Source organism: Spermophilus citellus (genome assembly GCF_964194105.1).
Source record: "Spermophilus citellus genome assembly, chromosome: 15".
Taxonomy (NCBI): domain Eukaryota; kingdom Metazoa; phylum Chordata; class Mammalia; order Rodentia; family Sciuridae; genus Spermophilus; species Spermophilus citellus.
Window position 1 is genome coordinate 67,127,181 of NC_138195.1, and position 24,632 is coordinate 67,151,812.

A 24,632-nucleotide genomic window follows, 5' to 3' on the forward strand; every position below is an offset into this window, starting at 1 on the left:
ATTCTAAATTTACAGAAATTAATCTGGTTTCCCAAGGAAGCTTTCTGAGTATTCTAGTTTATTAACTAGAATTTTCCAGAATTTTCACTAGCAAGTTCTCACACAGGTTTATCAGAAACTGATTTATAAGCTACAGGAACTGTCCCCCCACCCCCACAAGTTTGATAACTCTTGGGTGAAATGATAAAGCTCCTAACCTCATAAAGCTGAAGATTGGACCTTGGACCTTTGACAGCCTCATCAAGGTACAGCCACAGGATGAAGCCCAGCCCAAGAACACCAAGCAATCTTTACTCTTCCCCTTAAAACTCACGTTTTTTGGCCATAGGACATGGGGTGCAAACATAAGGGCAAGGTTATAGGCAGACATCTTATTCTTGTCTTGCTTCTTCGCTGTCTGGTACAGGAGATCAAGCAATAACTTCAGTAAGTTACGATTGGGTGGGGGAAGAATGAGGAAGAGCAACTGAAGAGCCTCAATCTGCCGCTCTTTATCTGGTATATTGGTCTTGTTTCCTTTATCATCAAACTGCATCAAATCTTAAAAATAAAAGTAAATATTAAAAAGGAGGGAGAAAATAAAAGCAAGGAAAACCAATACTATTACTATTATCCTCCCTTCAATTCCCAAAGGAGAAAAAAGAATCAAGCACAAACAAAATTTAAAAATTATAGTACCCTAGTATGTACAAAGCCTTGGGCTTGACTCCCGCCCTGGAGGGAGGGGGAGGATAGATTTTGCCAGGTACTTCCAGTGCAACTATGGACATATTAATGTATTAATGGGCTAGGGATACATCTTATTAGTAAAACACTAATGTGTGAGATAATGTATATTATCATTATTTCCATCAAAATAATAATATACAATATACATGCATTTGCATGTTCAGTATCATTAGCAATCAATAAATATAAATCAAAACCATAATGAGATACCACTCAACATCCACTAGGATGACTATAATCAAAAAGACTGACATTAACAAATGTTGGCAAAGAGAAAATTAAACCCTCCTACACTGCTGGTAAGAATGTAAAATGGTATAACCACTCTTGAAAACATCTGGGCAGTACCTTAAAAAGCTAGAGCTATCATATATCCCAGCAATTCCATTCCTAGGTACATACCAAGGAAAAATGAAAACATGTCCACACATGCCTTTACAATGCTACTCCTCCCCTTTTCCTCCTCAAATATTTTATGGTTAAAATAAAAATCAGAGTGAATAACAGGATGATCCAAGCAGCTCCTCATGGGGTCAAAACCATGTGTCTTCTCTAACAGGCTACACAGGTTATCTTATTTTTGGTACTGGGGATAGAACCTAGGGGTGCTTTACACTAAGCTACATCCCTAGTCCTTTTAATTTTTTGTTTTGAGACAGGGTCTCACTAAGTAGCTCAAACTTGCAATTCTCCTGCCTTAGCCTCTGGGATTACAAGGATGTATCACTGAGCCTGGCTGCAACATAGGTTATCAATAAAAACAATCCCCTGCATAATCAGAATTTCAAAGAATACTAACAACCATTTAGGTATAACTTATATGGACCAGAAAATTATTTCAGTGTGTTAAATTGTTTAAACTAAATAATAATTTCAGGAAAGGCAGATAATATTTATAGAAAATACATTCAGTTAATATGAAATTGAAAACGAAAATTCTTCCAGGTATCAGCAAGGCATATCAAATGCTGCAACAGGGCCACACCTTAAAATATTTTCTAGGAACAATGATTCATGGGTCAGTGAAGTGGAGGATTTCAAAAACTACACTAAATGAACGAAACTCAACAGGAAAGCAAATGAAAATAAGCATCCTTATGTTAACACACAAAAAAGAATTTATTAGTATCTTCTAAATCTTTTCCAAAGCTCTAACAAGTTTATTTCCCCCCATATTAAGGGTAAAATCACATAACATTCTAGCAGAATTACTCACTCGATCATCTAGATTGCTAGTAAAAGTGCTTTTAAAAAGATCTAATCTGAGCTGGGTGCAGTGGCAGATGTCTATAATCCCGGCAGCTCAGGAAACTGAGACAGGAAGACTGCAAGTTCAAAGCCAGCCTCAGCAACTTAATGAGCCTTAAGCAACTCAGCAAGACCTATCTCTAAATAAAATATAAAAAAGGGCTGGGGATGTGGCTCAGTGGTAAAGCACCCCTGATTTCAATCCCAGTACCAAAAAAAAAGAAGGGAAAGAAATGCTCAAGGGGGGCTGGGGATGTGGCTCAAGTGGTAGCGCGCTCGCCTGGCATGCATGTGGCCTGGGTTCGATCCTCAGCACCACATATAAACAAAGATGTTGTCCGCCGAAAACTAAAAAAAAATAAATAAATATTAAAAAATTCTCTCTCTCTCTCTCTCACTCACTCTTTAAAAGAAAAAAAAAAAAAGAAATGCTCAAGGGCAGAAAACTAAGTAAATGCTCCATGGATTTTGATACTATGTATACTCAGAGCCTATAGCAACATAATAGCTGTGCAATTAAAGAATGAATTCCCTACCACAAAATCATGAAAAATGAGGCAACCATTTGTGAGGTAAAAATAGAACATTCTCCAAGATACATTAAGTGAAAAAAAGCAAACCACTGAACCATGTGTGTAATACCCTACCATTCCATAAAAAGGGAGGAATATATGTAAGTGTTGTAAGTGTACAAAATATCTCTGGAAGACTACATTAAAAATCAACAGCACTGGTTGTCTCTGGGAAGAACTGGGTGCTAGGGAACAAGAGTGGGAAAGAGGCTTTTAATTGTTTATTTTTTTGAATCTTTTAAATTTTGAACTATGTGAATATATTGCCTATTCAGAAAACAAATGAAATTATTTTTAAAAAGCAAATTTGTGGGGCTGGGACTGTAGCTCAGTGGTAGAGTGCTCACCTCCCACATATGAGGCACTGGGTTCAATCCTCAGCACCACATAAAAATAAATAAATAAAGATATTGTGTCTATCTACAACTAAAAAAAAAAAAACAACAACACAAATTGTAAGTGTAGACAATCTCAACTGAGGAATAGACATATTAGCCAAAACAAGGCAAACATACCAAATCTATAACTAAATGAGTTGTGTGAACCCCATGAATTCATGCAATATAATACAATACAATGAAAAGCATTTATTTTTTAAGAAACTAAAACATTCAAAGCACTATACTAGGCTTCCAGACCTTACCTTATTGTCAGTGTCTTATCTTAATCAGAAGCTTAATTATCAAGAAAAAAATTAACTAAATCAAACTTAACTGGTCAATACTTAAGAGTACCCCAAGAAGTCCAGCGATGTAACAAAGTTTTAACCAATATCAGCAGAAATACTACAGTGGGTTACAAGTCACAAAACCCCAAAGAATTTTACTAAATTCAAAGAAATGTATTTACATCTCCTTCTCATTTTCTATACTCACCAGCAATTTTGAGGTGTGCATGGAAATGTTTATGGGTCAACAGGGGCTCTGGTAACTCTCCTAGAAACACCTTCAGCAAAGTGGCAACATCATTTGAATGAAATTCCCCTGATTCCAAGTCAATATCAGTTCCATTATTGAGAGCATCCCTTAAAATCTGCTGTCGGACACTATTGCCTGGTACTCTAAACAATCCCTCTACTCGCAAGTCTGCTTAGCATGGAAGCAAACAGGTAAAAAGAAAGCAAAAAGAGAATTTTTTATTAATTCATATAACCTAAGTATTTTTTTTTTCATTTAAAAGACCCTTTATAAAGCTCTTAAAAGAGATTTTGCCTTTTTTTTTTTTTCCTAGAGAAGTTTGGAACCCACTGGCCCCTCTGAGGAGACATATATGGATGTCCCTGAGCACCTGGAGATCACCTAAACTGAATGTTCTTGTTAAGAACCACTCACCCTTCTACAGTACTTTATAGAGACTCTGGATTTAACCAAGTCAATGATCAGAATGAGCTTGAAAAATAAAAAGAAAGAAAAACCAAATCTCCCTGAGAACCCCTTCCCTCTGGTTCTTCCCATACTCCGGAGGGGTTAAGTTCCTCGGTAGAGGTTTGCTGCTGCTTTCTCCAGTCCAGAATAAACCTAGAGACTCTGGGTTGGTCCAGGAACCAGAACTCTTAACACATTAGATCACCTTTCAGTCTAGGAGATTCCCAGAAGCTTAGGGTCATCTCAACTAAACTATTCTTCCCTTCTAACTAGGTTCTATGCTTATCTAAGGAGATATTAAAAGGGTAGGGGGGAGACATATAGTTTTGGCTTGATCTGGAAGAAGGATGTCCACGTTTTACTTTTACATAACCTCCTTATTCAGGAGTCTGAGTTCACATGCCTTCAGGGCCAGGCAGGTAATGATCAAGGACCAAACAGGACCATAACAAACTGGAGAACATCTCTGTGCTCCATCTGATTGTGTCCACGTGGCAATGGGGCCCAAGGATGCTATATCTTCCTACCACCCAAAGAAACTGAAAACCTGGATTCTCCCCATTTTAAAACATCAATAACTAATTTTATTTTTAATCTAATCCTTTGCCAACAAGTACAACATAAATATAGATGACTTAAACTCAAGCTGCTAGTTTGTAACCTGTGTTCTAACTCCTAGCACAATGTCCCACCATAGAATAAGTTATAAATAAGCATTTGGGTTGATTAAGAAGACATGTTGAATTTATCAAGACATCATATAATGCCATATATTTCACACATTCTCAGCTGTACCAAGCACTTAGAGCAATGACATCAACAGCATGACTCCTAAAACATGAAATGTAGGGCTGGGAATGTAGCCTAGTGGTAGAGTGCTTGCATAGCAAGAATGAGACCCTGGGTTCAAGCCCCAGTACTGCAAAGAAAGAAGGGAAGGAAGGATTGGAGGGAGGAGAGGGGAAATTAAGTGAAGAATATTAATCATGGAATTCTAAAAATGAAAGATGAAAAAATACCATGCTCCCTTAAATAAATGTAATGATTCTTTAGAGACAATGAATTCTTTAAAAAAGAAATATCTGAGTAAAGGGGGAAATGTAATTTCATAGGCACTATGCAATTAATATACATCTCTGAGAATATATGGCAAATCAATACATAAGATGAAATTTAAAAGGAAATATACTTAAAAATCTGCCACCTGAAATTAATTATTACTGGTTATTTCTTTTTTTGAGTTAATTGGCATCTACAAAGCTCAAGGCAGTTAGATCTCAATGAAAAACTTACAAGTCCTCATTTAACAAAGAACAATAAAACTTGAAGCAGTCTTACTTTTGTGCAGATATTCAATCAGTTGGTATATCTGGGCAATGCCTTCCTCTGTCAGTGGGGATCCAAATACCACTCCTTTTTCTGTAAAACCGTATGCAGGATAGGGCTATATTTCACATAAATAGTATAAAACCATCATACTTAAAACTACTCTAGCAGCACATTTCACAGTTCAGCAAATGTTTTCAAAGGGTCAACAAAAAAAAAAAAAAAAAAAAAAAAGTTTAGCAATGGAAGTGTGTGTACCAGAAAACACAATCAGATCAATTTTCAACCACTTCTCTCAAGCTCAGTATTAGACTATAGGTTCCTTGAAGGCAAAGACCATTTTCGTATTTAAATAACAATACCTAGCATGTTACTATTTAATTTAAAAACAAACCAAAAAGAACTTAAACTATGATTGATTATTCACTGGAGTTGCTACAGAATTGGATATATTAATGCTTAAGCATTTTTCTACCTTAATGATTCCTTTTATTTAATAAAATGCCACCTCTTTCATGTGTTATCAAAAGCTGTGCTGGGGTTGTAGCTCAGTGGCAGAGCACTTGCCTAGCACATGTGAGGCACTGGGTTCAATCCTCAGCACCACATACAAATAAATAAAAAAAGGTATTATGTCCAATACAACTAAAAAAAAAAGTTCTATTATTTATTTATTTATTTATGGGAAAGGCTCTTTTTGGGTAATTTATAGGTACCTGCTTTATAAAAGCATTCCACAGAATGAAAACGTTTGAGAAATACTGCAATAAAAAATGCCCAGGCTGAGGCTAGAGTTGTGGCCCAGTGGTAGAGCACTCGCCTGCCATGCATGAGGCACTGGGTTTAATCCTCAGCACCACATAAAAATAAATAAAGGTATTATGTCCACTTACAACTAAAAATATATACATTTTAAAAAATGTACAGGCTTTCTTTACTCTTTAGCTATGTAAGTTTTTTAGTTGTTTTTTGAATATTATTTTAATATTTTTTAATATTTATTTTTTTAGTTGTAGTTGGGCACAATACCTTTATTTTAATTTATTTTTATGTGGTGCTGAGGATCGAACACAGGGCCTTGCACATGCTAGGCAAGCACTCTACCACTCAGCCACAACCCCAGCCCTAAAATTATTAATATAATAATTATACCCCTGGAGTTATGCACACTAGGAGGATTACTTGAGCCCAGGAGTTTGATGTCAGCCAAGATATCATTTCAAAAATTTTTTAAAAATCTGGAAAATTAAGCATTACTTTAGTACACTATTAATGTAGCCTAAAAATTAAGATGACCCTGATAACTACCTAACTAATCATGTCATCTCACAGGGTTGAATATATTTCCTTTAATTATTTCTTTACCTAGTTTTTGTATTTTTTATTACTAGTACTTAACATTCTCTACTTATGAAAATGAGAAAAAATTACCAATTTTTTGGGTTAATTATAACTTCTCAGTGAATATTCAGATGTTAGAAGTGAAGCCAAGAGAAGACTGGGCATGGTGGGGCACACCCTATAGTCCCAGCACTCAGGAGGATCACTCCAGAAGTTCAAGTTGTGCCTGGGCAACACAGACAGACCTTGTCTCAAAGGGGGAAAAAAAAAAAGCGAAAAGCCTGAGGAGCCACTGAGAACTGCCCACCCTTCACAAACACATCTCCTACCCTTCCGCTTGAGAGACATTAGAGACCGGAAAAATCCTGATGCTGGGCCGGCCCCACCAGGCAACTTAAGGTCCACTTCCCCCATCAGCTGAGCCAACTCCGTTCCAGGTAAATCAATAAGCCTTGTGATATTGCTGACCACCAACTCCGTAAACACCTCAGGTTTCTCATGTCGAAGTTTCTCCACAAAAAAGTCAGGATTGAAGATAATGGGTTGACCTCGAAGGGAAGAATCATTGCAGATGATAAAATTACAGATGGCATCACTGAAAAAAGAAAAAAATGAGGAATCTTTTTGGGGAGATCATTTTATGCCCCACCTGAGGGGCTATTTGGTTCCTGAGTCCACACACAGGCTGAGGTTTCCCAACTGCCCTCTCTCTAATTGAGCCAACTGCTCTTATAGTCAGTTCCTCACAACAAGTTTTCATAGTCCTCCCTCTTCCAGTCATAACTGCTCCAGGAGCAGCAGCTGACGGTGCTGACATGGCTAAGTCCAAGAACCACACCATGCACAACCGGTCCCTAAAATGGCACAGAAATGGCATCAAGAACTCCCAAGATATAACTCTCTTAAAGGAGTAGACCCCAAGTTCCTGAAAAATATGTGTTTTGTCAAGAAGCACAACAACAAGGGCCTGAAAACAATGTAGGCAAACAAGGCCACGAACACACATGCCCAAGGCTATCAAAGTCCTTGTGAAGCTTGAGGAGGTTAAGCCCAGGATGTGAAAGGGTGCCAGCTACAAGCCTGATTGCCTTGCCTTCTTTGCTCACCCCAAGCTCAGGAAGTGTGTTCATCATGCCCACAGAGCTCAGGGTTGCAGGATCTGCCAGCCAAAGGCCAAAACCTAAGCCCAAGCTAAGACCCAGGGCTGCAACTCCAGCTCTAGTATCAGCTCCTGCTCCAGCTCCTGCTCCTGCTCCTGCTCCCACTCCCAAAGGTGGGAGTTATCTGCAGACTCCAAGGATGCCCAGGCCCCTGCAAAGTTTCCATAGTAAAAGCTTCTGTCCTCAAATGTGAGGACAGAAGGACTGGTGTGCCTCTGGGCCCCTGTTTGTAGGGGACTGGTTTTCTCCTGTGCTGTTTGTACAAATAAATTCAGAGGTCGGAAAAAAAATTTTCATAATTACAGGTAGATGAAATAGATATTCAGTTTTGTTCAGATCGAAAATTAGGTGTTTTTTTTTTTTTAATTTACGCACGTATGTATGTATGTATGTATTTAGCAGCACTGGGGATTGAACCGAGGGCCTCAGCATGCAGATATACTCTCTACCACAGCTATAACTTTAGCCCAGTTTTATTTTAAAATTGTTCGGTTCTGGATGCCTTTGACATATCCATCACCTAAGTCTTACCTTTGCACAGAAAGTTTCTTCTCCCTAGGGTCCCTATACTGGTTTTCTACTCCCACGTTACATTTGACTCTACTCCTGGCATAGCTCCTTTGACTCTCAAAAATATTTTCTTCTCTGTTCTTTGTTTCCCAATGCCTAACTATTGAATCCTTTTTTACTTCTAATATGTTACACTTAAGAACTGTATCATTAACCTGATGTGGTGATGCATTCTTGTAATCCCAACTATCAAGAAGCAGAGGCAAGAAGACCACAAGTTCAAGGCCATTCAAGGCAATTTAGTGAGACCCTGTCCCAAGATAAAAAATTTAAAAGGACTGGGGATATAACTCAGTAGTAAAGCACCCGTGACGTGAGTTCAATTCTCAGTATAAAAAAAAAAAATAAAATAAAAAAAAAAACTTTAAAAATTTCAAACTTAAAAAGAACTGGGGATAAAGTTAAATCCCTAATACCACTAAAAGAAAAAAAGAACTATATTATTCCATCTCTATTAGCAGAAATATTGTTTATTCCCATCATTAATTGACTCTAATGGCTTGTTCTAATCCTTATTATACATTATACAGTCATCTATTATATAACCAATGAATAGATAAAACACAAGCCAGAAAGAACAAGTTATCACATCTCATTCAGGCAAAGTTAAATTCACCTGACTCATATAAACATTTCACAATAAAAACAATCACAATTTAAAAGTTGTTCACTACATCATAGGTACTAAAGCAGTATTCCAGAAAAAAATGACACCTCTAAATATTAATTTAACTAAATATTAATTTAATCGATAATACACTTTGGCAACACTACACAGATAATTTTAATAACAGTATAATGAAAACAAGGCATGAGTAAATTTCTTTTTTTTTAGAGAGCGAGAGAGAGAGAGAGAGAGAATTTTTAATATTTATTTTTCAGTTTTTTTCGGTGGACACAACATCTTTATTATTTTATTTTATGTGGTGCTGAGGATCGAACCCAGTGCCCCGCGAATGCCAGGCAAGCGCGTTACAGCTTGAGCCACATCCCCAGCCCAAGGCATGAGTAAATTTCAAAGTTCACCTCTACTTACTTGAAAAGTATTAAACCTTTTTTTTTTTTTTTTTTTTTTTGGTACTGGGGATTAAACCCAGGGGCACTCAACCACTGAGCCATAGCCCCAACCCTATTTTGTATTTTATTTAGAGACAGGGTCTCAATGAGTTGCTTAGTGCCTCACTTTTGCTGAGGCTGGCTTTGAACTCGTGATCCTCCTGCCTCAGCCTCCCAGCTGCTGGCGCTACAGGCATACGCCACCACATCCAGCAGTATTAAATCATTTTAATCAACAGACCAAATTTCAGTTGGTAGCTAGTAGATTCTTTCTTTGCTCTATAATTATAATGTATTCTGAGAAATCGCATGAAAATTTAATGGCAGGGTGTGGTAGCATCCCACTATAATCCCAGCAACTCATGACTAGGCTAAGGCAAAAGGATTGCAAATTCCAGGCCAGCCTTTGAGTCAGGGCAATTTAGCAAAACCCTGTCTCAAAATAAAAAGGGATAGGGATGTAGCTCAGTGGTAAAGGGCCCCTGGCCCCAAACCCCCCCCCCCCCGCCAAAAAAAAAAAAAAAAAGTAGAAATACGAATGTGTGTTCCAAAGCCAAAAAGTCACTCAGAGAGGAATTTGGAAAGCTTATCCCCTCAACCATTTTACACACTAACATAGGTTATTTTTCCTGAATAAACTTAAAGATGCCAATGATATAATATAAGCCAATCAGAATCAGAAGCACTTCCACCTTAAACCTTTGACTAGAGACTTTTTTTTTTTTTTTTTTTTTTTTGTCTTGTGGATACTGGGGATCGAACCCAGGAGTGCTCTACCACAGGCATTTTAAGCTAGTCAAATTTAGCAGTAGGGAACCATTTTTTAAGACAGATTCTCACTAAATTGCTACAGCTGATCACAAATTTGGGATTCTCTTGCCTTGGCCTCCCAAGTAGCTGGGATTACTGGGATTACAGGTGAGTGCTTCAGCACCTGGCCAATAAAAATGGGAAGGGGGAGGCTGCTTTTTTTGTGATATATATATATATATACATACTGGAGATTGAACCAGAGGCACTTAACCACTTAAGCTACATTCCCAGCTCTTTTTATTTTTCTTATTTTGAGACAGGGTCTCACTAAGAAGTTGCTTAGGGCCTCTCTTAAGTTTCTGAGACTGGCTTTGAACGTAGGATCCTCATGCCTCAGCCAACCAAACTGCTGGGATTATAGGTTGCGCCACCACACCTGGCACAAGAGCCTTTCTTTTTTTTTTTTTTATGTCAGTATTTCAGGCAAGAAACAAGAGTCAATATAGAACTATTATTTGTAATCACTGCCAATGAGAAATCAGCACTGAGAAGTCAAAAAAAATCATGAAATGTGTAAGTACCAAAGAGAAACATAATTTATAGAGCCTAAACTAATCATTTATGAAATTTTAAAGGAATTAAAATACCTTTTAATTCTGAATAACTAATTTCAAATCAAATTAGTTCTAACATATAACCGTTTATGAACAATATCCATTATATTCGTGAAGCACATATACACATAAAAACTACAGAATTTTATTAATTTTATTAATGTCCAGAGCATGATCTGTTAAGACTTTAAAACTTTTATCACAGCTGACTCTTCAGCACTAAATCGGATCAAGTAGTCAAGAAAGAAAGGAGCTAGAAGCACAAAGCCCCTAGCTAGAGTGTTTCTCAACAGAGTCCTTCCTACCTGGCCATCAACCCCAGACTCCCTCCTGAACAACCTGAACAGGTAGAAAGAGAGTCCAGGCTGCCCCTAGCTATCTGCAAGAAATACAAGAAAAAGACACGTTGGAACTCCTAACACATAAAGAACAAATAAACAATCTCCTTTCTTTTCCCTTCTGCCCTCCCAAGTTTATTACTCTTGTTATTTGTTATGATACACTTAAATTTTTCATTAAGCTAGTTTTTTGTTTGTTTTACCTCTTTCTCACTTTTTTCATTGTAGTATAAGACAGTACCTAAGACATGGAAATGATTTTAAAAGAAGGAAAAAGGAAGATAAGAGATGGAGATTATTTTTAAAAAGTTAACCCATATGACAAAGCCCACTAATACCCTTCTAAACAATATGCAATGCCACAAAAAGCTAAGATTATAAAGGAGCACTATTCAAGAACTTCAGAGATTTCTATGACTACAGAAAATACAATATTTAAGCAAATTTAAGCAAAAACAACTCCTTATTCTAAAATATTTTAAAACAAACTCCAAGTTTGCTCCAAATTCAAGAAAAATAAAATAAATTTCTTACATAAGTGCTGAAAGCTTCTGATGAGGCATTGGTAAATCGAAGAGACAGGAAAAAAGCTTTATCCTTGTCTGTGTGACAAAGGAACTCTCCTTTCCCTGCCCCAGCACAGCCTACACAAATTCCAGACATGCTAGACAACACAAGGACACATTATGGGGTCTGAAAAGCAGTACTTATTAGAACTCTGAGCACTCTTTTGCAAGTAGGAACAAAACAGGAATAAAAAACTGGACCAGTTAACTGTATTTGCCAACACACACATAAAGCTCAACAGGAGACTCCCATCACCACTCAAAGTTGTATTACATGAAACAATTACATAATGTAAGAGCATAGAAGGAACAGTTTTACAATATATGGGAAGGGTTGATCCCTACCTCATATCATACACAAAAAATAAATTTCAAACAGAATAAAGATGTAAGTATGAAAAGCCAAACTTTTAAAACTCTAGATCAGTAATTTATTTGCTCTTTTGCAGTGCTGAGGCTCAAATCCAGGGCCTCAGAAGTGCTAGACAAGTGCTCTACCACTAAGCTACCTCTCCAGCCCTAAAGACAGTATTTAACAATAAATTAGCCAGGTGCAATGGCACATGCTTACAATTCCAGAAACTCAGGAAGCTTCAGGCAGGAGGATCTCATGTTTCACAGCCTGTACAATTTAAGATCTTATCCCTAAAATTAATGAGGCAAAGGAAGAGCTTTGTTGTTGTGTTGTTTTTCAGTCTTTTGCTGTACTGGGAATTGAACCCAGAAGCACTCAACCCAGCATTTTTTTTTTTTTTTAAGACAGTGTTTTGCTAAGTTGCTGAGGCTGGCCTTGAACTTGGCAATTTCCCTGTCTTAGCTTCCCAAGTCACTGGGATTATAGGTGTGTGCCACAGCACCAGCCAAGAGTTTCTTAAAGAGGATGTAAAAAGCACAATACACAAAAAAAGGGTGATAAATTTATCTACAGTAAAATTTAAAACATTTCATATAAACTTTAAAACTTTATTGGCATAAACTTATTTATAGTATCCTCTTCCCTTTTAAGGAATTTAGGTTCCAGAGCAATAAATTCCAAATCTTTATTCCTAATACTGGTAATATGTGTGTTCTCTCTTTATTATAATTATGATTATTAATGGTCATCAATTTCATCAGCTTTGTCAAGATTCCAACTTTTGGTTTTATAGAACCTCTCTACTATTTGTTTGTTCATTTCATTAGCTTCTTTCTGCTCTTTATTACTTTCTTCTGTTTTCTTTAATCCAGGACAAAGGTGACACTGAAAATCACTGGAAATGTATGACATTTTCACTGGGACACTTGGATATCTACAGGGGAAAAAATGAAAATCAATTCCTATCTCACACTATACACAAAAATCAGTTCCAGGTGAACTGTAGATCTAACAACAAAAAAATAGCATCTTAGAAGAAAACAGAAAAACATACTCTTGGGCTGGGGTTGTGGCTCTGTGGCAGAGCACTCGCCTTAGCACCACATAAAAATAAACAAACAACAAAATAAAGATATTCTGTCCATGTATAACTTAAAAAATATTTTTAAAAAGGAACATATTCTTTTTTTATAAACATAATTATCTTTACTAATAATAGAGAAATTCACCATGAAAGAAAATAAGAAACTCAAACTTTGGCAAATACATAGTTTTACATATTTTTTTTTCTTTTTTTTTTTATTAGTTGTTCAAGACAATACAATGATCTTGACATATCATACATTTGCTTCAAAGGAACATATTCTTAAACTCAAGGTGAGGAAATAATTTTTAAATAAGACCTAAAAAAAATAGTTAAAAAGAAAAATATTAATATACTTGACTTCATTAAAATAAGAGTGTGGGGCTGGGGATGTGGCTCAAGCGGTAGCGCGCTCGCCTGGCATGCGTGCGGCCCGGGTTCGATCCTCAGCACCACATACCAACAAAAGATGTTGTGTCCGCCGAGAACTAAAAAAATAAATATTAAAAAAAAAAGAGTGTGTTTATCAAAAGACATGAATAAACACAGGATGGGAAAATATATATGCAATATAAATAATCAAAAAGGAACTCATATCCTGAATATATCAAGAATTTGAAGGACTGGGGTTGTGGCTCAGTGGTAGAGTGCTCACCTAGCATGCACGAGGCACTGGGTTCGATCCTCAGCACCACATAAATGTAAAATAAAGATATTGTGTCCACCTAAAAAAAAAACTTAAGAATAAATATTTAAAGAAAAAAAAAAAGAATTTGCAACCAGGTGCAGTGGACCACACCTGTAATCCCAGCGACTCAGAAGGCTGAGGCAGGAGGATCACCAAGGTTAAGGCCAGCCTCAAAATTTAGCAGGACCTAAGAAATTTAGTGAGACCCTGTCTCAAAATAAAACATTAAAAGGGCTGGAGATGTGGCTCAGTGGTAAAGCACTCCTGGGTAAAATCCTTAGTACAAAAAAGAATTGGCTCCAGGCAAAGTGACACAAACCTATAACTCCAGCTATTCAGGAGGCTAAGGCAGGAGGATTGCAAATCCAAGGTTAGCCTGAACAAATTAGAAAGACCCTGTCTCAAATTAAGAAATTAAAAGGGCTTGGGATGTACCCCTGGGTTCAATCTCTACTACCCAAAAAAAAAAAAAAGGAATCTCCACAGATTGATAAGAATTTTTATAAATAATCCAATTTAAAAATGGGCATGGGATTTCTTTTTAAATATTTATTTTTTGGTGTAGATGAACACAACACAATGCCTTTATTTTTATGTGGTGCTGAGGATCAAACCCGGGTCCTGCCTTTGCAAGGTGAGCGCTCTACTCCTGAGCCACAACCCCAGCCCCCGCATGGGGTTTTATTTATCTATTTTTTTATTATTTTTAAAGAATCAGATAGGTAGAATTAATCAGGGTGTTGCAAGTCGTGATTATGCAGAAACACTAATCAAATATCCCATGAACTCCAATCATCATGTTCCAACTGCCCTCTAGAAGGAGGAACGGTAAGGATTATCCTACCTGGTGATAGGATTTTTAAAAGATAGCCAAATGGTTAATTTTGAAAAAAGCCCAATCATATTAGACATCAGAAAAATGCAAATTAGGGGCTGGGGATGTGGCTCAAGCGGTAGCGCGCTGGCCTCGCATGCGTGCGGCCCGGTTGGATCCTCAGCACCACACACCAACAAAGATGTTGTGTACGCCAAAAACTGAAAAATAAATATTGAAATTCTCTCTCTCTCTCTTTCTCCCTCTCCCTCTCTCTCTCTCTCTCTCTCTCTCTCTCTCTCTCTCTCTAAAAAAAAGATTTATTATTTAAAAAAAAGAAAAATGCAAATTAGAACAATGATATACTATTACCCACTAGAATGGCAAAAATTAAAGAGATTGTGCCAGATGTGGTAACACATATCTGTCATCCCAGCTACTTGAGAGGCTAAGGTAGAAGGATCACCAAGTTCATGGCCAGCCTCAGCAATTTAGTGAGATCCCAGCTCAAATAAAATATAAAGTCTGGGGATGTAGCACAGTGGATGTAGCACCTGCCTAGCATGTTCAATCCCTACTAACACACACACACACACACACACACACACACACACACAATTAGAGGTTGACCCTACCAAGGTTTAGGAGAAAGCAATGAGAACTCATACATATAGATGTGTGTGTGTGTGTGTGTAAAAACACACACAATACCTTTATTTTATTTATTTATTTATATGTGGTGCTGAGGATCAAAGTCAGTGCCTCACATGTGCTAGGCAAGCACAACTCCAGTCCAGGAACTGTCTTATATTGATACTAGTGCTACATATTGATGCGATCGTTTTGAAAAACTGGTCTTCTCCACTAAAGTTAAACAAAGAGTATATCTATGATCCAACAATTCTATTCCATACCTAACACGTGCCACCATAAACTACAAACAAGAATGTCCATTGTGCTGGGAATGATGACACACATCTATAATCCCAGCAATTTGGGAGGCTGAGGCAGGGTCTTGCTAAGTTGCTTAGGGCCCCACTAAGTTGCCGAGGCTGGCCTTATAGAGCAAGACCCTGCCTCAAAATAAAAAGTGAAAAGGGTCGGGGATGCGGCTCAGTGGTTAAGCAGCCTGGGTTCAATTCCTGGTATCAGAAAAAAAAATATTACTGAAGCTGGGTGATGGAAAAGAGTATTGGTTATATTATTCTATATATTTGTATGTATGATCAACATTTCATGATAATTTTTCTTAAAGAAATCAAGAAGTTTTTGCCTACATCTCCCTACAACTTGATATAAATATCATAGAGGTGCTAAGTACAGTGTAGTTCACAAAACGTGTGTTAGCACGTGAAAGACCCTGGCTTCGATCTCCAGCACCAAAAAAGTAAAAATTAAAAAAATCATAGAAAACCAAAGTATATATTAAAAGTTAATTTCCTAATTATAGAAGTTTTTGCAGGGCTGAGGATGTGGCTCAAAGGTAGAGCACTTAACCTGGCACAGCAGAACCCTGTGTTTGACTTCTGGCACCCCTATAAAAAGGTTTTGCATAGATATGGTCAGAACCAGGAGAATTTGTAGCTAGGTTTGTAGGCATACAGAGATTACAAGGGCTCCAGCCAGATATCCTAAAGAATCATAGAGGTAAGACTCCACAAAAAGAGAAATTTTGATAACCTACTTATATTCTACAATTTCTGCTTCTACCACTAGATGGTACTCTGCATGTAAAGTGATACGCTTCATAAAAGGACTGGAAACAGAATCCACAGCTGAAAAATCAATTACAGAAAAATGAAATGCAAGTGCTTTTCAGGCATGTTGAACCTATGAATTTGCAAAATTCAAGGCAGTGAAAAAAAATCCTACATTCTGCAAATGTATTTTCTGGCTGACTACAACCAAAACTGCATACCCACAAAACTAAATATTTCCTCCCCAGTGAATTGCTTAACTTGATTTGTTCTCCAAGAACCACAACCTTGGCAGCATCTACCAAAATATGAGCTATATTTAAAGTTGTCTAAGCCCAACTTACCACTCTGAAAGAAGTATGTACTCTCTTACTGCTTCTTCAACTCTAGCAGGCTCTGAAACATGACTTTAAATATGCCACTTTATTGGGGAGGAAAATATGCATACAAGTATCAATCAAAAGACTGCATAGCTTTCTGAATATCAAATTTAAGTAGGTATCATGAAAGTTGAATATACAGAAGACAAAACAGGCCCCATGTGCCCAAGCTGGCAGGTTTTTGTTAATACCAGAAATAATTCAAGGTTGATAAGTAAGTACTACAAGATTTCAGGAAACAGTATCTAATATCTTAGATAAAATTTTAAAACATTTACACACTCAGGTGTGCCCTTAAGAGGCACTGTCCAAGCTTTTGTAATGTGAACTTGCTATCTCTAATTTAGACTCCCAAAACTATTCAACTTAAATTAATTTCAAGCTACTAGAGCAACCTGACCTAAACTAAACTATCTAAAGATAAAAAAAAAAAAAAAAATTCTTGATTGCTTACCTTCTTAAACATTTTTGGACACCTAAGACTTTGTTCTGTGGAATGACAATGTTTTGTTCTCAATTAAGATGGTTAATTATACTTCTCAGAGTATCAATAATGCTGATTTATTGCTGGGCACTATGACGCACACATAGAGTCCCAGTTACTTGCAAGGCTGAAACAGGATTCCTTGAATCCAAGGAGTTTGAGACTAACCTGGGCAACATGCGGAGACTTCATTTCAAATTTTAAAAATAAATTTTAAAGGGGTTGGGGTTGTGTCTCAGAGGTAGAGCGTTTGCCTAGCATGTATGAGGCACTGGGTTTGATCCTCAGCACCACATAAGGAAAAATAAAGACATCGTGTCCACCTATAACTAAAATTATATGTATGTATGTATATATATATATATATATATATTTTTTTTTTTAAAGGTATTGTGTCCAACTATAATTTTAAAAAACTAAATAAAAGATTTTTTTTAAAAAGCCAATTTATTGACTTATTTGCTTGGTAACTTTTATCCTTTTGGGTGTTACAAGACAACTAATTCTTCTCTCCCAAGTTGGTATACAATAGGAAAGAGGTTAATTGTATTTGAAAAGTAGCATCAAAGTTCCCTGATTAATTGAAGAAAATTCCTAGGACACTTCACTGACAATATAGTTTCCCTCTTATCATTTATCTAAAAGCTATTTATCCTCAAAAAAATATAGTCACAGCTTGGTGAGCTTCTTTTCCCTACATACTTTAAACACCATGAGTCTCAGGCAATTAAAACTAGAAATACTTCTATGTATGATCAGATTCAGTTCTACAAGACTATTTCTATATTCATTTGTTCCAAAGTCCCGAAAGATACATTTTCCCCAGTGGACAGCTAATGCTTTTTGCTCAGGCACATGACTTGTTCCTATCTACACAAATTCACATACTAAAAATTCTTAAGATTTTTGTCTATACTTTTAGCCTGCCAGAAAGACTCATATACTACATAACTAACCACCAGTCTTTATCAACTAACATAAAAAATTAAATGGCTTCTCTGAGACAAAGAAACTGAACAAAAAAAAATCACTCATATGATCATTTAAAATCAATCCAACAATTTTAAGATATTGTAAAGTGGGCTGGGATGTGGCTCAGTGGTACAGTGCTTGCCTAGCATGTGTGAGGATGTCAGTTCCATCCCTAACCTGCACCTCCCTCCACCAAAAAAAAAAAAAAAGATATGGAAGGTATAGGGATAAGAAAATAAGTCTTTAAACTCCAAAGAGCTTAAATTTCACTAAGCATTATAAAATTTTAAATAGTAGCTAAAGACCACAACACAAAAAGATGATACAATCTGAGTATAGTGATACACACCTATAACCCCAGCTGCTCTGAGACAGGAGGATCATAAATTCAAGGTCAGCCTTGACAACTTAGAAAGAACCTATCTCAAAATAAAAATAAAAAGGATTGGGGATGTGGCTCAGTGTACTAAAGTACTCCTAGTTCAATTCCTAGTACCACAAAAAAAAAAAAAAAAAAAAGATACAAGATCATTAGCTGCCCGATCCATGGATAAGAAAGACTCTAGGAATTCAGAAGCAGGAGAAAATGTTCTTATACAAGAATCCATATTTGAGCCAGATTATAAAGATGAGTAGGATTTGGAGGGATGAGGAGTAACTAGCATTTAAATAAGAGGCATTTCTTTGGGTTTTAATTGTTTAAGAAATATGAGGGCTGAGGTTGTAGCCCAGTAGTATAGTGCTCGCCTCGAATGTGGAAGGCACTGGATTTGATCCTCAGCACCACATAAAAATAAAGTATTGTGTCCATGTACAACTAAAAAAAATTCTTTTTTTTTTTTTTTTTAAGAGAGAGGAGAGAGAGAGAGAGAGAGAATTTTTAATATTTATTTTTTAGTTTTCGGCAGGCACAACATCTTTGTTTGTATGTGGTGCTGAGGATCGAACCCGGGCCGCACTCAGGCCAGGCGAGCGCGCTACCGCTTGAGCCACATCCCCAGCCCCCCAAAAAAATTATTTTTTAAAGAAAGAAATATGAATGTTTTTCTCCACACATTAAATGGTAAGGCCTTTTCAAAACATAACCTTAAGCATATAACTATAACTAAAATACACATATAAAAAATAATGCCTAGCATGTGTGAGGAATATACACAGGAGCAGTACAAAGGCAGCATAATGAACTTCTGTTGGTTTTGCCCACTATTTCCCCCTTCCTCTGGTAACAGCACCCCCATTTTCCTTTGGGCAATAATTTCTCCCCATCTTTCAATCCATATGATTCAGCAGGCACTAGGTAGGGGCACATAATCCAAGCTTAAACAAAAACATTCTATTCCCCTCACTGATTCAAAGACCCACAAAGCCAAATTGGGAAAAGACTCACCTTCAAGATTCTTGCTAAATGCTAAAACTGCTAACCTGGTGGGATGTAAGACAGATGTTTTAGTGGTCCATTATCGCCACCTTTTATGAAGAACCTGCTTTCTTATGAAGCAAATACAGAGGAAACCAAATATAAGAGAGCAAGAGGCAGATACCTAAAAATATTGAGATTTTAGATTTTTGGTACAGATTAAGCCTTACTTGATAATGTCTCATTTTATTTAAGCTAGTTTAAGTTTCTGGCACATATAACTGAAAGAATACTAACAAATATAAATGTGGAATCTTCTTGCCAATAATATTAACTGAGCCTTCTCTTCTGTATTTTCACCTTCATAAGACAAAGTTGCCACTCTGGGAATCCTACCTCCTTACCTGATCTGAGGATAGCCTCTATTCTCCGGGATCACTTCTTGAAGGGCTCACTATCAACAACTGTCCCACAAGGTCTGCCTTTGGTAGCGCCCATTAGAAAGTCAGCCTCTCTATATTTTCCTTTTAAAATGCTCCTTTATTTCCTATGTTTCTTAACCCTAACCCTTCCATACCAATTTTCTAAAGTTTCTTAGTTTTATTTTGTTTTATATTGTTTTGCTTTGGTGCTGGGGATGGAATCCAGGGCCTCCCACATACTAAGCACAATGGTGCATTTACAGGGAGAAATAGGGAAAACAAGATGGAAGTCAAATCTTGAAGAGGTCACATTTTTAGATAAAAAATATTAAATGTTCATCAGAAGGGAAAGCAGCATTGCTACTACAGGGACACAGCCACGTCAATGTTTATAGCAGCACAATTCACAACAGCTAAACTGTGGAACCAAACTAGATGCCCTTCAGTAGGTGAACAGATAAAGAAAATGTGGTATATATACACAATGGAATACTACTCAGCATTAAAAGAGAATAAAATCATGGCATTTGCAGGTAAATGGATGGAGCCAGAGAATATAATGCTAAATGAAATTAGAATATCCCCAAAAACCAAATGCTAAATGTTTTCTCTAAGGATGCTAATTCATAATATTGGTGGGTGGAGGGCATGGGAGAATTAGATGATCTCTAGATAGGGCATGGGGATAGGAAACACAGTGGAATGAGATGGACATCATTACCCTAAGTACATGTATGAAGACGATGGTGTGACTCTACTTTGTGTACAACCAGAGATATGAAAAATTGTGCTCTATATGTGTAATATGAATTGTAACACATTCATATAAAGAAGACTCAGAAGGGGCCATCTGATTCCAATTAAAATCTTTTCTTTCCACTATCCAAAAAAGAAATAAATCTAGAGACTTATATTAGGTCATAAAAGAGAAAGTGACAATCCTGTGCCACTACATAATGATTTCTAAAGCAGGATTTGAAATAACTTGAACATGTCTAACAGGAAGTTAGAAACAAGCACTCTCTTATAGAACACATTGGGGTTACAAATATAGATTTTTTTTAATATTTTTTAACCAATTTTATTTTTAATATTGCTCAGGCAAGCCTGAGCAATACAATGAGAACAGTCTCGGGGCTGGGGATGTGGCTCAAGCGGTAGCGCGCTGGCCTCGCATGCGTGCGGCCCGGTTCGATCCTCAGCACCACATACCAACAAAGATGTTGTGTCTGCCGAGAACTAAAAATAAATATTAAAAATTCTCTCTCTCTCTCTCACTCTCTCTCCTCTCTCTCTCTTTTAAAAAAAAAAGATCAAAAAAAAAAAAAAACAATGAGAACAGTCTCAAAAAGATTAGAAAAATTAAATATTAAGGCATACCTTTTTTTAAAAAATGATATTGGGAATTGAATTCAGGGGTACTTTACCACTGAGTACACCCTCAGTTCTTTTTTGTTAATTTTTTTTTTTAGTTGTAGATGGACACAATACCTTCGTTTTTATTTATTTATTTATTTATTTTTTAAGAGAGAGAGAGAGAGGAGAGAAAGAGAATTTTAATATTTATTTTTCAGTTCTCAGCGGACACAACATCTTTGTTGGTATGTGGTGCTGAGGATCGAACCCGGGCCGCATGCATGCTAGGTGAGCGCGCTACCACTTGAGCCACATCCCCAGCCCCCGTTTTTATTTATTTTTATGTAGGGCTGAGGCTCGGACCCAGCTCACATGTGCTAGGCAGGAGCTCTGCCACTGAGCTATAGCCCCAGTCCCTGTTTGTTTTTTGAGACAGGGTCTTGCTAAGGTGCTGAGGCTGGCCTCAAACTTGTGCTCCTCCTGCCTCAGCCTCCCAAGTCATCTGGGATTACAGGTGTACAACACTACACCAACTCTCACTCCTAATTATTAGGAGCAGGTTGAAGATCTTGATGAAGGAATAGAAAACAAGACAGTTCTAAATAGATGATTATGTATTCTCCATTCAAAATTCAAATGTCTTTTTTAAAAATATTTTTCAGTTGTTGATGGACCTTTATTTTATTTATTTGTATGTGGTGCTGAGAATCGAACCCAGTGCCTTACGCATGCTAGGCAAGTGCTCTAGCACTGAGCCACACCCCAGCCCCTCAAATGTCTTAATCTGTGCAAATCACAACTCTTTTCTCTTCTTCATGAAACATAAGGGGCCCCACCACCAAGAGAATATTAGATTAGTATCTGCAGGACAAAAGAGAATTGGTATGGGATATCTCATCACAAGATAATATCTGTGTCTTAGAAATGGCAAGAACGGGCTGGGGTTGTGGCTCAGCGGTAGAGCACACGTATAGCACGTGTGAGGCACTGGGTTCGATCCTCAGCACCACATACAAATAAATAAAGGCACTGTGTCCAACTACAACTAAAAAAAAAAATTTAAGAAAAAAAAAAAGAAATGGCAAAAACTATTACTCATGCATTACTGATCACCTGAACAAAGCTAAGGACTGGGAATTTGAGATAAAAACATGTTATATTAAAGCCTTAAAGAAACACCAAGCTGCCAGGTGTGTGGCCTACACCTGTAAACCCACTACTCCAGAGGCTGAGGCAGGAGCATGAGTTCCAGGCCAGCATGGGCAACTTAGTAAAACCTTGTCTCAAAATAAAATCTAAAAAAGGCTGGGAATGTAGCACAGTGGTAGAGTGCCTACCTAACATGCAGGTTCAATGCTGTAGTACTGCAGTACTGCAAAAAAAAAAAAAAAAAAAAAAAAAGGAAGAAAAAAATTTAAAAACCGAACTTCTCTTTTAAATTATAGAATTGATTAAACAGTTTCAGGTTAAGAACCTACTGACCATGTAACTAACATTCTCAAAATTTAAACTTCATTGGCGTTATCTTTTTTTTTTTAATATTTATTTTTTAGTTATAGGTGGACACAATATCTTTATTTTATTTTTATGTGGTGCTGAGGATCAGACCCGGTGCCTCACGTATGGTAGGCCAGCGCTCTATCTCTGTGCCACAACCCCAGCCCGGGCAATATCTTATAAAAGAATTTAAACTACTCTTGCTATAGAAGAGTATTTTATTTGTCCCCAGATTTTCATCTCAGTTCAGGATTTCGAGTTGGATGAGGGATGACCTAATCCAATTTATTCATCCCCTATATAGATTTCAAACAAAAATGATCAACCACTTATGGGGAGCTCAGAGCAGAAAACTCTTTCTGGTGTAAAAAAAATGTTATGAAATAACACATCCAACCGAACTCATCTTGGCTCAGAAGCAACCAAGACTCCTGGACCCTTCGAATGGGTGCAAAAGGAACCAAAAGAAGCCAAACCAAAGTATGTTACCGATTTACACTAAAGCAACGTAAATAAGCTCTTTCTATTGAATTCTATCTAGATAAGATAGAGAGAGAGATGGACAGGCAGAGATAGAGACAGACATTTGTTATCACTTAAGACAACCTCAGCCTTAAGACTGGGACAAGTCCATCACGATTTTTTTCCTGCAAACGTTACATCTCGGTGTGCGCGTTTAAGAAAGAAGGCGCTTTAGAAATAAAGTCATGATTTCCCGGACCGATCTTCAGCTTTTCTAGTGGGAAAAAGGAAATCTACCACGAATCTAGTGGTTGTTATTTGCCAGGCTCGGTAACTGGGGGCTTTAAGTTGTTTTATGCATTCCTGACGTTTTCTGAAACAGACATCATTACGTTCGTGGACAGATGAAGAAACTGAAGGGAGAGAGGTTTAAAAGCTAATCCACTTCTAATTAACACTCAAATCCTTGCTTTGACTCAAACTCGGAGATTGGGAACGCTGTGTGACGCTGGGGAATTCGCTAAACAGCTCTGGGCTTCAGCTTGCTAGCCAAGCAAAACTCCGCGTCCCGGAGGGCAGCGCTGCCACCAACTGCGGGTGGGTTTGCCCAACGCCGCGCGAGGACCTCCAGCAGGCAGCTGCAGGAGCGGTCAGCCCTCGCAGGCGCGACTCTGAAAAACGCCGTGCGAGAAAGGAAGAAAGTCCGGCCCCGTGGGTCACTGTGACCCAAGGCCAGGGCGGCAGTACGACCAGCCCAGGGCCTCGTTTCCTTGGCAGCTTGACCAAGAACTTGGCTCACCTCCGGCCAGAGTCCAGGGCTGGCACCTCCCCTTCACTCCGCGCCTCAGTCGCCATCTTTGTCAGCAACCACTTCCACCGCCCCCCGACTCAGGACCCGCCCCGAGCTTTGGATTGGCTAAGGTGTTTCCCCATCTCGCGTGCAATTGGATGACTCGTCCGCCCCTCCGCAGCTGGACTGGCTACATATTATTGGTCCATTCAAATACCTAACGGTCATTGGTGACTCCCACCCTGGCGGAACCGAGGGGCGGGAGAGACCCAGCCCGGAGGCCCCGGGAAAGCTCTGGTTTTAATGAACTCTCAGGATGTCAGGGACCCTGAGGTTCCTGTCAGGAATCCCCAGCATATGCGTCATTTTTTTTTCTTGCTATGTAAGTAGAACTACAGAACTGTTGAATTTGATAGTCACTTTAAGTGTCACCCTAAACCGGCGCGTGGTGCACATCTGTGACCCCAGCAGCTTCGGAGGCTGAGGCAGGAGGATCGCGGGTTCAAACCCAGCCTCAGCAACTTAGCGAGGCATTTAACAACTCAGCAAGACCCTGTCTCTAATAAAATATTTTAAAAGGGCTGGGGGGCGCTGGGGATATAGCTCAGTTGGTACAGTGCTTGACTCGCATGCACAA

General features: G+C 37.9%; 1 protein-coding gene across 5 annotated transcripts in view; it reads right to left on the bottom strand.

The window, feature by feature from the left end:
* ARHGAP19 (Rho GTPase activating protein 19) overlaps nt 1–24,117 on the bottom strand; it is a 49,251-nt gene extending 25,134 nt beyond the window's left edge. For 2 of the 5 annotated variants that reach the window (XM_081267741.1, XM_081267737.1), the window contains exons 1-5: nt 24,005–24,117; nt 6,910–7,175; nt 5,252–5,332; nt 3,425–3,637; nt 314–540 (exon numbers count right to left, since the gene is read on the bottom strand). In XM_081267741.1, coding sequence (XP_081123867.1) covers nt 314–540; nt 3,425–3,637; nt 5,252–5,332; nt 6,910–7,175; nt 24,005–24,060 — 843 coding nt within the window. In that variant the 5' untranslated portion in view covers nt 24,061–24,117. Of the gene's footprint in view, nt 1–313; nt 541–3,424; nt 3,638–5,251; nt 5,333–6,909; nt 7,176–11,605; nt 11,672–24,004 lie in introns of those variants that run through there. The other 3 variants (XM_081267739.1, XM_081267740.1, XM_081267738.1) reach the window with 3 other exon arrangements.
* Nucleotides 24,118–24,632: the final 515 nt, after the last annotated feature.